Source organism: Amphiura filiformis, chromosome 1 (assembly GCF_039555335.1).
Source record: "Amphiura filiformis chromosome 1, Afil_fr2py, whole genome shotgun sequence".
Classification (NCBI taxonomy): domain Eukaryota; kingdom Metazoa; phylum Echinodermata; class Ophiuroidea; order Amphilepidida; family Amphiuridae; genus Amphiura; species Amphiura filiformis.
In genome coordinates this window covers 41,815,624-41,831,759 of record NC_092628.1, presented here as the reverse complement: position 1 = coordinate 41,831,759, position 16,136 = coordinate 41,815,624, and the positions used below count along the sequence as shown (strand labels likewise).

General features: G+C 35.4%; 1 protein-coding gene across 1 annotated transcript in view; it reads left to right on the top strand.

The window, feature by feature from the left end:
- The first annotated feature begins 3,121 nt into the window (after positions 1 to 3,121).
- The window catches only part of LOC140147224 (uncharacterized), a 93,482-nt gene continuing 80,467 nt past the window's right edge, over positions 3,122 to 16,136 (top strand). The window contains exon 1 of the mRNA XM_072169007.1: positions 3,122 to 3,839. Within this exon, the coding sequence (XP_072025108.1) occupies positions 3,779 to 3,839 (61 nt within the window). The 5' untranslated portion in view covers positions 3,122 to 3,778. The remainder of the gene's footprint in view (positions 3,840 to 16,136) is intronic.

The window sequence follows — 16,136 nt, the reverse complement described above, 5'->3', positions numbered from 1 at the left end:
ACCATACATCGAACCCAGTCATTTCTACTTAGAATCAATAAACTGTTTAAATGATGGTTATATTTAATTTTAAAACTCTGCGGATTATGTTCAATTTAACTAAATCCTTCATGACATTACAAGTGATCGTCTTTTTTGTGACATTTATCAGTATGTCGAGTTCATATTTATCTATGGGAGGGAGGGTAGAAGACGAGGTCAAGTGAATCCATTCTTATATATGTTTGTAATAGTATGATTAGTGTGTATGTTAAAGTTTGATTCTTCTTCTTTATGGTTCAGTTTTAAAATACTCATTAGGTTTTACCGTCTTTCTACATTATTTTTTTTATTATTTTATTATTTTTGTTACATTTAAGAGTGTTTGGGACACCACTGGGTGGTACCTTGCAAAATAGAAATATTATTATGTGTCCTTAATATTACTGCCTGTTTTACTTTAAGCAGTCTTTTTCTTCTGCTTTCTGTCATGTCAAGAAACTCTAGCAAGATTCTACATAATATATAAAATAATGACGCCAACCTGTATTTTTTGTTTTGTTTTTTTATAGATTTGTAAGGCGCTTTCAACTACTATGATTATTTGCGCCAGTACTCACTCCTTTGTCAAATTGCACCTGTATATCTAAAGTCAGTCACAAAACGTAATTATCTGCTTCACTGCATCTTAGTTATTTCCTATCTTCTTCATGCCTCGTTGTATGTCTCTTGCTGTATGTGCTCGTACGATGAATCCAAATTTATTTCTTTGTAGACGAGGTAAAAAACCAAACGGTATCTCTTCAGAGCCCAGGCTGAGTCAGCCGAGGAAGGGCTAGAACGTGGTCAAAACTTTACATGAACCTCCGCTAGCTTGACTTCCTCGCATCCAAGCCTGGTCCCCATTGCCCAAGTTTGCGTTACCCATCCGACACCACGTGGAGGTTTGGGTTGAGTTGCCCGCGAGCAAATACTATGCTAGCTCTGCGGGCCTGGCCGGGGAACCTGTTTTTTTCTAGTCAGAGAGATCAAGTAAGGGTTCATTTCATTTCAGTTCATCGCTGTCGCTAAGAACTGAGTGGTACCTGTGAAGAAAAAAAGGCAAATTTAGTATGAGACTGGCATTTGGTGGCGTGAGATCTTATTCATCCAGACGTTTGGACACCTTGCATGCCGTCGATTATTTTTTGTTGCTATTTTTAGAAAGCTCCTAGTTACGTGAAATGATGTTAGACGCTGACAAAATAGATAAAACGATGGCTTTTGCACAATAGTAACTCAAAGACACAAGATGTAAATATTGCTTTTAAACAAGCGGGATTAGTATGTAATGGCAAGGTAAAAAAAGCGATAATGCGTTTATTTACGGTCATTTGGCAGTGTTATTCCAAAGAGGGACGGTATTTCCCTTGCCGATTAATAGGCGTGTCTCATAATACACAAAGCGGCTTTGAAAATGTCCATCATTTCTACGTTCACCTTTACATCTTTGTTGCCAACAGGCTATTTTACGGTTCACGTTTGTCACTCGTATGCTGACTACCGTACATCGAACTAAGCCACTTCTACTTAGAATCAATAAACTGTTTAAATGATGGTTATATTTAATTTTAAAACTCTGCGGATTATGTTCAATTAAACTAAATCATTCTTGGCATTACAAGTGACTGTCTTTTAGGTAGCATTTATCAGTGTGTCGAGCATGATATTTATCTTTGGGAGGAAGGGTAGATGACCATGATGACGGGGTCTAGTGAATCCATTTTTATTATGTTTGTGATAGTATGGTTTGTGTGTATGTTTGGGTAACATCTTCTTACATCTTTACCTTTTATATAAGATTTGTGTGCGTGTATGAGGTAAAACCAACTGGCGCTGTGAGTATATTAGCTGCTAGCTTAATGGACAAGTCTAACCTGCTTGCCTAAGGCACAGTCACGCCTAGGCAAACCCGTAAAGTGAATTAGCACCTCCTCACACGGAATAATCTCACCGAAAATACCCTCGTGGATAGGATTCACAGTTCTTTTTAAATACATATCGCTACTTAACCGTGTACGGTTACCCTTGATACACGAACGATGTTAGTCAATTCGGCATTTGGCAGCGATATTGCTCATCGACGTAGTTAGAAATACCCAGTTTAAGTACAGTATAGATCATTACGTAAAGAGCAAGAGAGCTATTATCTACCGCACAAAGTCAAAGCTGCCACGCGCATATTAGAACGACTTCTATCTTCAGGCGCACTAGACATCTTAGTATTGTTTTACTATTTACTAAAGTAGTATAATGTAGCAAAAATCGAAAAGATAATAGGAAGAATTGCAAGCAAATAAAAGTAAAAGTATTCTTCATTCCATGAAGGTAATTAATCTTACTAAAGGCAGCTACAACGATCGATCTTTCTTGAACATGAGGGATTTTTTATTAGAGAGTTTAAGCATAACATTTTACTTGGATGCTGGGATATATGTGCTGCCAACATTTCGTATAATATCATTATCTATGTGAAGACCGAGTGGATCATTCATGCCCCAAGTAACATTAGATTGTACTCAAAGATTATACACAAATTGGGTCAAAGGCGTATGTAGTCTTGTAATATTTGTGTTATTTGTCACTTCTTAAATCAACTCATTACTGGATCATTCCACCTTGATGAATATCAATGGTTCATTCATGTGGATAAATTAGATAACATTAATGAAAAGAGACTAAAATTGAATATAATTTACTTATTTAAAATAAAAGTATTTGAGTTTCAACAACTAATCAGGTAAAGTGAACGTCCATGCTAACAGTATTATAGAAGCAATGCTGTGTGTTATCAGTTAGTCTATCTGATGAAAGTGTTTTATTTCAAGATTATTATCTAACATTTATAGCATCTTCATGATTAAATTTAACGGATAGGAATTAAAATTAAAATTGATAACATAACTATATTACAGTTATAAGATGTTTGAATAGTAAAGCATAATTGAAAACAATATATATATTAAAAAGACCATTAGTAAGATACAATCACAAAAGTTGAGTAAAGACAGTCTAGAATTACTGTGTTTGCATCTGATTGGACTTGTAGTGGATAAGCAAACCGGTGGCGTAAAATTGGATTTCACCATTCACAGCATAGTGTGCCAGAACGCGTGATATAAGTGATTGAGAGCAACGTAGTGTAGGGGTACATAGCGAGGAACTCGCTTGCCAGGATTGCATTTACACTACTGATTGTCTATGAGTGATCACAGTATACCTTTGTTATGTCCCGGTCACATGCCATCAGCGTTGTCTCACCAACCCCAGCGCGGCCTTGAATGATCTCGCTCACTCACTCACTACTACTACTTCAATTGGCGTGGCAAGCAAGCAAAATCCATTATAGTTGGGGTGTCTATCCGACGCACAACCAAATATCAACCGTGCAAATAATTGCTCAGGGCTTTTCTCGTGCAATCCGGTGTTTTCTTACCCCGACGCTGTCTTCTACAGAAAACCAAATATTGAATTCGGCGTGATGTGAGTACGGAAGAGGTTCGTGGTGTGTATTTTTGAGGTACTCCATAAAAACTGTGTATTTTATAATCTTCATCATCGCAGCTGTACATACCATTTGCAACTGCCTCGACGCCAACTTCCACCGGGTCATCATTGTGGCACAAAGGATGTTTAAATGCTGTATGCAATGATGTATATTGTCGAGTGTGAGCTGTATATATAAATACTTAGGATACACCTACCACACCATCAGTTAAACCTATTTGTGGATTCTAACGTAGTTGTTGATTTGGACGCCATGCTGAGGCCTCTACTATTTCTTACCGCACTATGCGGGACTTTATCCACGTCTTATACAGGTGAGTTATATATATATATGTATGTATATATAGAACTAGACAACGATAAAGAGGAGAAAAGACAAAACATCATATTTTGTTGATATAAAGCTGAAATATATTGTTCCTGACAAGTGTGCTAGTGAGACAGATAATTAAATTTTCTACTTCAGGATTGACTACCCAAGTCAACGTTCACATTTCACTTTATTGAATTGACGAAAGTGATTAAACATCATGGATTTAATAGCAGCAGTATTTTTTGCATCTAAATTCATAACCCTGGAAATAGCGACTGATTCGTGGGTATTAAGTTATCTAATGAGAGTTATCCTGACATTAACAGGTACTAAAAAGCAATAAAAGTTATTTGAAGAAGCAATATATAGCTATATAGGTAATGTAATAACATGATGGTCCTTGAACTGATGACTACTTCAATTAAACTGTACAACAAAAATAAAGTTTTGTGCTTCAACTGATGTAAAGACCTACACCCTGAACCATGTCATTGTTTTTAAAGTTTGCGTTTTTTCATTTAACAGCAACCATTTTTTTAGGAATTTATTTTTAATATACCTCCAAAAATGGGCACTAGCCATAAAACTAAAAGATTTATCGAAATTGTTCAATAAGTTATTTTTTGGTAATGCTTAATAGAAAAACAGAAACATTCTGTACAAAAAGGATAATTGCTGACAGCCCATCTGTCAGAAATTTCCGGTATTTTTTTTCGAATATATTTCTTACAGTATTATATTCTGGGTAATTTCCCAATACCATATATTTAGGCTTAGGTCTAGTTTCTGTACTTTCACCAGTGCAATATGTTTCAGATCCTATGAAATTGCACCTTAGTTACTCAAAATCACTTTGGTTATTAAAAAAAAAAGAAAATGACATTTAATATTTCCATTCACTCTTACAATGCAGAACATAATTTACTAAACGCATAGATGCTATCACCGCAATCTGATATAAATCACACATAGTTTGAAATTGATTTCAAATATTCCAACTGCAATATTTGATCCCTTGTATTTATTTATATCTTTGTATGAAGCCATAGATGAGCTTGAGGCTACAACGTCAATGTCAGTGATTGCATTTACTCTGGGCAATCCCAGACAGCGAGTACAATGTACTCTATAAGCAATGAACATAAACTAACTATATATTAATAATATAGCATTGAAGATTAAATAAGCTCTGTGTCCATCTAGTAGCTATTTTTATTGATTGTTCGTTCCGTATATCCCCGCTCTCCCAACATAACATGTTGTATAATACAATACATTTATCCTCAGATTCTTTCGAAAATACAATCATATCGTCAAATAGTATATATATATGTGATGTGACACATTCAACGAATGCAGCATAAGGCCCACTGTCATGATTTTATTAACAAAACTGATACTCTAGCTTACTATACCTCCAGTATCTTGTTTCATTGCTCGCAAATCGAATAGAAATAATCATTTGTGGCAGGCTCTGGTATTATCTCAGTCAATAAGTTTAGAGACTTGTATTAAATTCACACTTTTTCGAGTTGAAATATTATTCTATTATATCTATATTGAATAATGCATCTGGATAATGAAGTTTTTGAAGCAAATATCCTTTGTTGAAGTTAAAACGGAATGCCTTTTGCTTGGGGTGAGTTTCAAATATGCAGCATTTTAGGCTTATCTTGCCATATATATTTTAGAAGTTTCAATGTTTGTTTGTGTCAAATTTAATTAGAATTGTAGTATCAATTTTTTCAAGTTTTTGAGGTTAAAAATAAAAATAAAAATATAATGCCAGATTAGTGTGATACCTTAATAGGTTTAATAATTTGAGGTAGGGTTAGGATTTGTTCCAGCAAAAATAATTGGAGTCTGGATTAGAACATGTATTTGTTATTTGTGACATAATCTGATCCAATCAGTATGAATGAATGAGTGATATAGGCAAATTGAGATATGGGCAAAAACGAGAAGCAATAAAAACATTAAAAAAATTACATATACAAAGCTCAATAACTTTGCAACAAATTATGTCGAGACTTAAAGTGATATAAACATCAGTAAGCTTAGGCACTGAGCAATAGTAAATGGTAATAACGTAGTTTTAAAAGTTTCAGACTTTAGACTAAATGGACCTGGTCGTTTCACATTTAGGGTTACGGTAGGACTGGTGTTACGGTTAGTATATAATTGTTTCAACAAACATTATTCAAAACATATTTTCATGTGAAATACACGACCACAAGTTAAAACTTAATTTCTCCAAGCTTCTTTCTTTATATTATCCATACTGTATCAAGAAACATGACAAATCAGACGGTTTTATTGACATTCAAAACACCTTATCGTGGTATAATTTGTAAATTGAGTCTATAACCTCTTGAATACTTTCATTAAAATATTAGTATACATTCTACATCACAAATGAACTAATAAAAAGAGGACAACTCCAGTCGTTAATCACACCTTGTGTGGTATACGCATTCCGCGACCTGATCCAGTCAGACGGTTCTCCAAGTTACTAATTGTATCTGTAAACTATATAGCGTCTGATATTCATTAGCATTAGCAATAATTTATGAAAGTAATACTACTAATGGAATCATGATGAGAAAGACAGAACCATTACGCCATTATCTGCACAAATGACTTCAGTGCAATTAAGAAATTAAATCCACCAGTTCGTTTGTTTTGTATTATCTGCGATAGACCAAACTGGCTTAATTTCGAATGGGGTGTGTTTAATTGTGAACATTCTTTCTCAAGGACAAAGGTAATGATAGTACGCACGTAATGAGAAAGCTTATATTTGAATTTTCTGACGTAATTGAGATATGAATTAGATATAACATTTAATATTACTATTACGTTTATCACCAGATATCATTGTCATAGTAAAACAATGCAATTTGTTATCTTGTATGCAACCAATTTTGTTTCTTATTGTTGATATTCAAAAGTATATTCATTTTATTTGGAAAAGAAAGATTTGTTAGAAAAGTTTTAACTGTTTTAAATTTTCATATACCCTTTCCTGTGAAAAGACATGTGCGATTGCAACGGATTCTGGAAATAAACTTCTTTGAGAAGACACTTTTCATGATAGTATCAGTACAGGTTTAGATGTAAAAACAAACCCACAGTGGATCCAGTTTATTGACTCCTTCTATGAAAGCAAACGTATACATCCAAACTTACCTCGATAAATCTTCAAATCATTGACAATACTAGAAATCTGATAAAAATTGACACTAATTACAAAAAAGCCAGATTGAATCTAAACAATTTACTCAAAGATTGGTTCAAGCTGAAATGATACCGAAATTAACTTTGTGCATTCGTGTATTCTTTGTGACGTATATGTCGTTACTAATGCAGTATTAAACAGCCAAACTAGGTCAGGTAGGTGTTTTAATCTGCAGTATATCTGCCTCCTTTTCATTTTCCACTTCAATTGAAATGTTTCGCCTATGTAAAAGTTCTTTCTCTGTAATGTAATCCCATGCCATGTAAGTTGCTTGATATCTAGTCTATGGCAACGAGCGATAAACAGTGATTGATACCGATGAACTGTATTGTTTGTTAAAAAAAAAACACATATAAACGATTCATCTTATTGGCCAAAATTATTTAAAGTTGCTTGTCACCAGAGACTGAAGTATTATGGACTATTCCAGTTGAAATCTATACAAATGGGCTACCCATTCAGGTAACTCTATTTGAAATCCACACTCAATGTTGGAAAGATTAAGGTCATGTCTTCCATAGGGGATGTATGGATTATAACTGAATAGCCGCATATCAAGTTTATCCTCGACTTAAAATGGACTGCGGTAGTGTGTGTCATTCATTGCTTTACATCCATATATTAATTTTGAGTTCTGTAATTACCAAATTTTTGCTAACAGAGAAAAGATACGGAACATTAAAATACTTTACTAAGTATTCGTACAGTGATACGAGAGCAAAATTACAAGAACATAATATATTTATTAGATTCATATAACTGGATCGAGTTATCACATGGCAGGTATATAAGGTGGTGATCTATCCGTATAAAATGCTGACCTGGATTGTTTATCTTGTTTATGGAACCTGAAATAATCTATTTATTCGAGTACTCTACATAAGTCAACATTACTAAAGCGTATTCGGACACTAACCACCGCACATACACACACACTTGTCCATTTATGACACCTACTATGCAGACATATCAATCAAGTCAAGGCAATTGTTAAAGACATTGTACACAGCGACTTCAAGAGCAACAACTGTTTTAATCTAGTTTTATTTCAACTATCTTTGGTGCCGCACAATACAAAATATACACAGGCTTTCAATCATTTCCATTCCATATGAATAAACTATTAAAATCATTTCCACCCTGGATTGCCCAAGGTTGTTCTAGGGAAGATGTATAGTGTTTGTAGTATTGTGTATTATAATTATTATCCGTTTGAGCTTGGATAGCTTTGGGTACGTATAATAGCTTTAGAAGCAATATAACATAGCGTTCTCTGCAGCTTTAGATTTGAACACAGTGACTACAATGTAGTATGTAGATAAAGATGTATCGGCAACGTACTGATTTGTGTGTCAGCGAAACACAATTAATAGACCTTTATTGAATGTTGACAGGTATTTCCTATTAGGCACAATTTTTCAACCACAATATACGGATCAGTGTAGACGATCCATCATCTTATTGCTAGGTTGATGTAGGAAAACGAGCAGACAACCGTTCATTTTTAGACCAATTCATTATCATTGTTGCGCACAGCTGACAGCTCATACATCAAACATGGTGCTGGATACGATCATGAAAATGTCGACCTTGGTCTTCTCGAATAATGTCAGAAGTCAGCAAATTTGGTTTACCATGTTTACTGTACGTGTTATTCATACTACTAATACAGATAAAAGAGAATTATACCGTAGAGAAATGTTCACTTTCATATCGTAGATATACTTTTAAAGGTTAACCATTTTATCAGTGTAAATTGACATAATGGAAAAAAATGTCATCTTGTAATAAAAAGATGTTGACAAGACAAGTATAATGTACATCTTGTCCCAAACAGAAGTGTAAAATGTCTAATTTGCACTAAAAGTAGTAAATTGGTGCAATGACTACTAATACCATAGCTTTGGGTACGTATAATACTGATAATACTGCCCGGGGGGCCACTCAAATATGAGTGTGTACGCATGCGTGACCAAATTTTTTCCAAACACCCCCTAAACAAGTTTTCCTCTGTGAGCAAAATGACCCCCTAAGCAAGTTTTTAGCGTGCTTTCCCCCAAAATTTGACACCCTAAACAAGTTTTTGTCTAATTTTGACCCCCTAAACAAGTTTTTGTCTAATTTTGACCCCCTAAACAAGTTTTTGTCTAAATTTGACCCACTTTACAAGTTTTGATGGATTTTGACAACTTGCACAATTTTTGGTAGGCCTACACTTGTCATTGAACACTAAAAGTCTACCTCTAAATGATGACACAATGAATTCAGAGTGTACCATGCATGAGGCCTACAGATTCGTAGCTTGTTACATGAATCTGATTGGATTCTCGTAAAGTAGTTTTGTGAGAATATAAAATACCATTTTATACAGCGTAATTTATCCAGAGGCAACGTTAAGCAGTATTCACATCGTATTTGGTTCCGAATTCGGCACCTATTGTTGATTATCGTGTCCAGGTCTCGTGCCCTTTTCATGCTTTCTACCGCAAATACAATTTCCTAAAGTAATCCAGAGAAGGGGAAACTCACAAATCTACCAGCAGGAATAGTAAATAATGTGAGGAATCTATAAAAGTCCTGAAAATCTTTTTGAAATACATGATATTTTCGTCTCCCCGTCTGTCCACTGAACTATATACCCATCATAATCAAGCAACATCTATATGACGTCATTAATTAATATGCACGTTTTTAAATCTAAATGACATTTTACATAGAAGTACGAGGCTATGGTTAAATCACATGTATCACGTCATGAAATATATTTGCATAACACAGTGACACTCTAGGTTTGCAGTATGCTATAAAACAGTTCTACGACACTGGAATGAACTTTTTTTCGGAATCGGAGTTTCATCAGATTTGAAAAGCGGATTAAAATGGTACCCTAAATGCGTTACAAACGATTTTAAAACTACCCCTTTTCATGAAAATCACTGTTTTTTACCCCCTTAACGCGTCACGCGCGTAACGTGCTCAACCAAGAAAAAACACCCCTTTTCACGCGTTTTTTTGGTCACGCATGCTTACATCATTATATTTGAGTGGCCCCCCCGGGTAATAGCGTTACAAGCAATAACACAGCAAGCTCTACAGCTTTAGATTTGAGCACAATGACTACAATGTAGTATGTAGATAAAGATGTATCAGCAACGTACTGATTTGTGTGTCAGCGAAACACAATTAATAGAACTTTATTGAATGTTGACAGGTATTTCCTATTAGGCACAATTTTTCAACCACAATATACGGATTAGTGTAGATGATCCATCATCTTATTGCTGGGTTGATGTAGGAAAACGAGCAGACAACCATTCATTTTTAGACCAATTCATTATCATTGTTATGCACACATGACAGCTCATACATCAAACATAGAGCTAGATATACGATCATGAAAATGTCGACCTTGGTCTTCTCGAATAATGTCAGAAGTCAGCAAATTGGGTTTACCATGTTTACTGTACGTGTTATTCATACTACTAATACAGAGAAAAAAGAATTATACCGTAGAGAAATGTTCACTTTCATATCGTAGATATACTTTCAAAGGTTAACCGTTTTATCAGTGCAAATTGACATAATGAAGAAAAATGACATCTTGTAATAAAAAGATGTTGACAAGTATAATGTACATCATGTCCCAAACAGAAGTGTAAAACGTCTAATTTGTACTAAAAGTAGTAGCTTGGTGCAATGATTATTAATACCATAGTATAAAACATTCCGCTTTCCAATACTCGTTTTTATATCCAAAATGATATTGCCCTCAGGGATGTCAGTTTATGTGGAATCGTCCAAAATCCATTTAGTGCCACTATAGTTGTGTTACGTAATGCTTATAGTGACAAATGACAATGCTGGAGCTGATAAATATAAACTCGAAATAGATCAGAGAAAATTGACATAATAAAATATTTCAACCATTATATTTATTTCATTTCTGTCTTTTTGCTGACAATAATCTTTTTGTACTCACTTCAAAGTGACTGATATTGTCAGTATTCTTACGCATTGTGTTAATGAGCATTTTGCCAACAGTGGCATAAAATGGATTTTGAACGTAAAACAACATATCTCTCCAACGACACCACTGTAATTGGATCAAACAAAAAGTACTGAAAAGCTAAATATTGTAGCTATGCCGTGGCATTAATAACAATATTGAGACAACCTACAGCATTCAAATCAGCCGATTTGTGTTGCATCATTCTTTTTGGGACATGGGCGGGATGTGTGTGAGCGTATGTGTTTGCCAGCAAACGTGACGCTTTTATGAAACTTTATATTTCAACCGTGGACGCCCCAACAACCGGACACCGTCCCCGTTTAACTGAATTGTAGCTAGGCGCAGAAAATCAGGAAAAACACGTCCGCGTTTATTTCGTTAAGCACATTGTCCCCGTTAACAAGCAAATACCGGTGGGTGTGGGTGGGGGCGTGTGTGTTGTTGGGTGGTTGAATGATTTTATGTCTGTATGCTGTATGTATACGCCACAAAGCAACGACTCTGAGGCCTCAGCACACTCCATTACAAAAGGACATACTTGATAACAATCAAAGAGTGTCTCAGATTGAAATGATCGGAAGGATATGCAGGGGGCGATTTCCAAGACCGATCGATGTGTCTGAGAGTCTAAATATGGTTTGAAGGTTTTGTTGTGTTGGGGTGAAATTATTAAAAAGAACTTCATCAGAGGTAAAACTGCTGAGATTAGGAGCTATTTTGTTTTGATTAACTCTCTCCACGCGGGTGTCGACTGCAGACGACAAGTTTCACATTTTGTTTTATAAATTCAAAAATTTCAGAAATGCAAATTTTCATGACCATATTTGGAATCAGCATGAAAATTGCATTAAAATGAGTACAAACAAGCCTAGTATTGATTCAGTCGTTCTTAAGATAGCTCTTGATATTTTGAGAAAATATCTCAAAACTTGGAAATTTTGTGTTGAAGCCTATGGCTAGCACCCAGAGCATTAAATTAAGTTCATGGTGATTTTGTCCTAAATACCATCATAAACCATGTCAGTACTTAATCGTAGCTCGTTTTGCAGAAAATAAGCAACAAATGAAATATTCTCGGAGTATAAGCAAATTATAAAACGCCTTTTTAGAATCAAGTACATGTAAATATCCCACAAGTGCCTCTTTCACAAAACGTTATCTCTTTACCTAGTGCCTCAACGACTCTTCAGCTAGCCTCGCCACTGATTACATGGGCGTTATGGAAGATAGCTTACAGTCGACTACAGCGGACATTACCGATTTCCGATTACCTAATCATTCTATCAGACCAAATCCTGGACCACCATTTGTATATATTAAGTTTAGATAGTATAAAGCATGCCGTGAAAGGTTTTGTATCATGTGTACGTTGTTGGTAATGGATAAAGCTAATCAAATGGGATTACCGTGACAGGGATCAATCTATTGCCCCATTCCCTCATTGTCTCATTCCATCCATCAACGTAAATGTAAATGTCCATGGCTATGTGTGCACAGGGTGTCTCTGAAAGAACTATACCGTCAGAAAATTTAAGTTTTGAATATTTTAATGCCACAACGAAACAGAACGGAATAGTGTATGTTTTGCACGTATTTTGTGAATTGTGAAAATTGACACCTACGTTCTGAAATTATAACAATTTGAAAATCACATCTCATTTTTATATGAGTCATTACATAATCTGCATCGGACCATTATGCATAATATATTCAACTGAATATCGAGGTCTCAACCATATCATATATTTTTAATGCGTGAACAGGATTCAAAATACACTGTCATCGACAAAGTTGTACTTTTCATGAACAAAGCAGTCAACTTAAAAAAAAGTGTGCGAAAGCTGTCTTTATACAATTGAATACAATAATCAATCTTGTATGGCTCAGGATTAAAAAAATAACAACACAAACTTCCGCGTTCCGACGGTACAGTTCTTTCCGAGACACCCTGTAGTAAAGAAGTCCATAGCTCTGTGTAGTAAAGACGTCTAAATTTAACTTCAAAAACCTTTCGTAATTGCATAAACAAAACACCACTAAATAGAGAAGCATGGTACAGAAATACTTCTAAGATGAAACTACGATGTTTGTATGCATCATGATTGATGCCTTCAACTTAAAATGTGCATTCTTGAAAGTGGAATATAGTTTATATGCACCAGCCATGCATTCAGCACTTAGACGATAAACATAGTCCTTTTCAATTCAGCGTGGCACGAAGGGGTTTACCCATTTAAGTTTATCAAATGTGCCAACCTTATAACATGTGCAGAAGCACGTACATGTAATAGAGTGCTTCCTCAGTACTTGTAAATGGATACCAAGAGGGGGATTATATAACCGATATCTGGAATGTACGAAGCCCTACTCAATAAGTTAATATCAGCAACCCTTTATTGCTTGTATTGTTAAGATGTTGAGCCCTAGACTACAGATATGGCAAATCAGAGGCCGAGTCTTGTATCACAAATAGAGAAAAGCTGTGAAACGGAAAACATGTGCGAGGTGTTGAATTCGCTTTGAATACCAGAAGCCTTGTCCTTTTCACTCAGTCTTAATAATCCTCAAATGTGAATGCATAGCGTAAACTTAATATGTATAAGAGAGTCAAGAAAAATTAAAATATGAGCCGAGATTAAAAGAGATTGGTATCGTCAATTACCTGGAACTCCTGACCCACACACTTTGCCATACATTCATCTCATAATAACCCGGGCCTTTTATATGTGTTCAACTCAACCCGTGGGGGATTAATTTCAAATACAAAAAATCTTGTAGTGCAGGTTTTGACATAGATTCTATTGGTTACGTGTGGTGTATATTAAGAATTAAGGATTGCATGAACAGGACTGTCAGTTTTGGCGGTAATATAACAGATTACACTTTCGGCAAGACTAGGCTAATGTTTCTTATCGGCTTAAATATTTTTTGCATGCATGAACATGAAGTCAGTACATACGTCATTTAATATGTTTGCCTTGATTTACTGCATTCATAAATTACATTACATTATTATGTCACATGTATTTCTCCTTTTCTCAAGAACCAGTAAACCAAAGCTAGATTATGTTTATACATATTTGTTTATGTAGAAGTCAGTACACACTTAAAACTACGGGGTCAAAAAATGACCCAAACGGGGTCATTTTTGACCCCAGCATAGTTATCAACTAAACACCATACCACTAACGGGGTCATTTTGACCCCATTGGTCGGGGTCATTGCAATTGGGTCAAATAGTAACCCCATTGGGGTCAAAATATTACCACATTTCGGGGTCAAATGAAATGACCCCTTCAAAAGGGTTGCCTTATTGGGTTACTTAATGACCTCATTTCGGGGTCAAATGAAATGACCCATTTGAAAGGGTTGTTTTATAGGGTTACTCAATAACCACATTTAGGGGTTGTTTGGATTTTTTTAGTAGGCCTATGGTCATGCTGGTCCCACCAGGACATAAGTGTGTTTCTGCACAGAGAAAGCATTACATAAACAGCAAACTGCAAAATGCATCTGTGTATCACACTCACACGCAGTCAGTCATCGCCTATGACAGTTCACGTATTATAAGCTTACATGATATAAGCTTATAACAACTGCAGCCAAGACACCGGCCACGACAGCATGAAATTGGAATGAATCTGCGTGCATAGACAAGGGTCTATGCATCATTGCAGTCTCACTTTTCAACTAACTTTTCATATTCCATCATGCAGACAAGCACACACGACAATCCGCTGAGCTGCACAATCAGAACAAATATGGCGCTGATGTGACCACGTGGAAGCCGATGCACACCGTGTGTGCAAATAGTTCGAAATGCAAGTCATTATAAAGTTAACAAAGTGGATAACTTCGGACAAAAAATAAATATTATTTATTAATCAACAAACATTAATTGCAGCTCATGTTTAAACTCATTTATGAATTGAGATTTTCAAAGCGGAAGATTGAAACTGATATCAATGCGCGACGGTATCGGCAAAATGACCACTAAGTTTTTGACCACGTTCGTCGTGGCTAAAATGACCTCGTGAATGTGGTCAAATTAAAACAGTACAACCCCTTGAAGGGTCAAAACAACCCCAAACGTGGTCAATTCAAAATGACCACGGAAAATATAACCCCGTAGTTTTTAGTGTGTACTTTCATGGAAATTTTCAATCTTGATATTGGGAAATTTATCAATATTTTTAACCTGTCAATCATCACCCGCTACACCACGATGGTTAAATATAAGAGAACATATCTCTTGTTGCATTTAATGTACATTAATATAGTTCAGCAGATATATTTTGACCATTACCGGATGTTACAAATCGACTGATCAGTGCCAGAAGTATGTAAGTGCACTAGCTGCCCTGTGAAGATTCGGCAATGTACACACAGTATATCGTACTCTTTTACACATGACATCTACACATAGCAGCTATTGCATTTACCCACTTCTGGTACTAAGCAGTTGAAATGTCATTGAAATGCATCGATTTCAAAACTGGATCAGTTAATAGCTTGCAGTATTCCGTGACAGATGTACTTGCTTTAACCGCAGTTACATCAAAAAAAAAGTTATGAAAAAAACAATCAATCAATATAATTATAATCATGTTTTTTACTCTTTTAAATAGGTTTCCATAATATGTTCTGGAATGGCCATCAAAACTTGAAATTCGTTTCCTGGCGTCGTCTGCTTGGCAAATAACCTTCTCACGAACATATTAATTTGTAACAATTATTATTTCACACTATTTTCTGGTGTATTAACTACGTTAGACGAAGTAAAGCATTACAGCTGTAGTCTACGTTGGCTTTGTCCCACTACGTTTGGCTTCCATACCTAATTGCTGGAATGTAAATAACCCATATGTGCCACCATGGTTAATTTGTTATTATTGCAGGAAAGAGAATATTCAATATGCACACTGTTTCAGATGTGTATATCATTACGGAGGGTGTAGCTAGTTTCTCACTTTGTCGATATATTAACTCCCAGCAAGGGTATGGATTTCAAAGATTGGAATGGAGGTTAGATATCAAGTTAAATCGGGTTG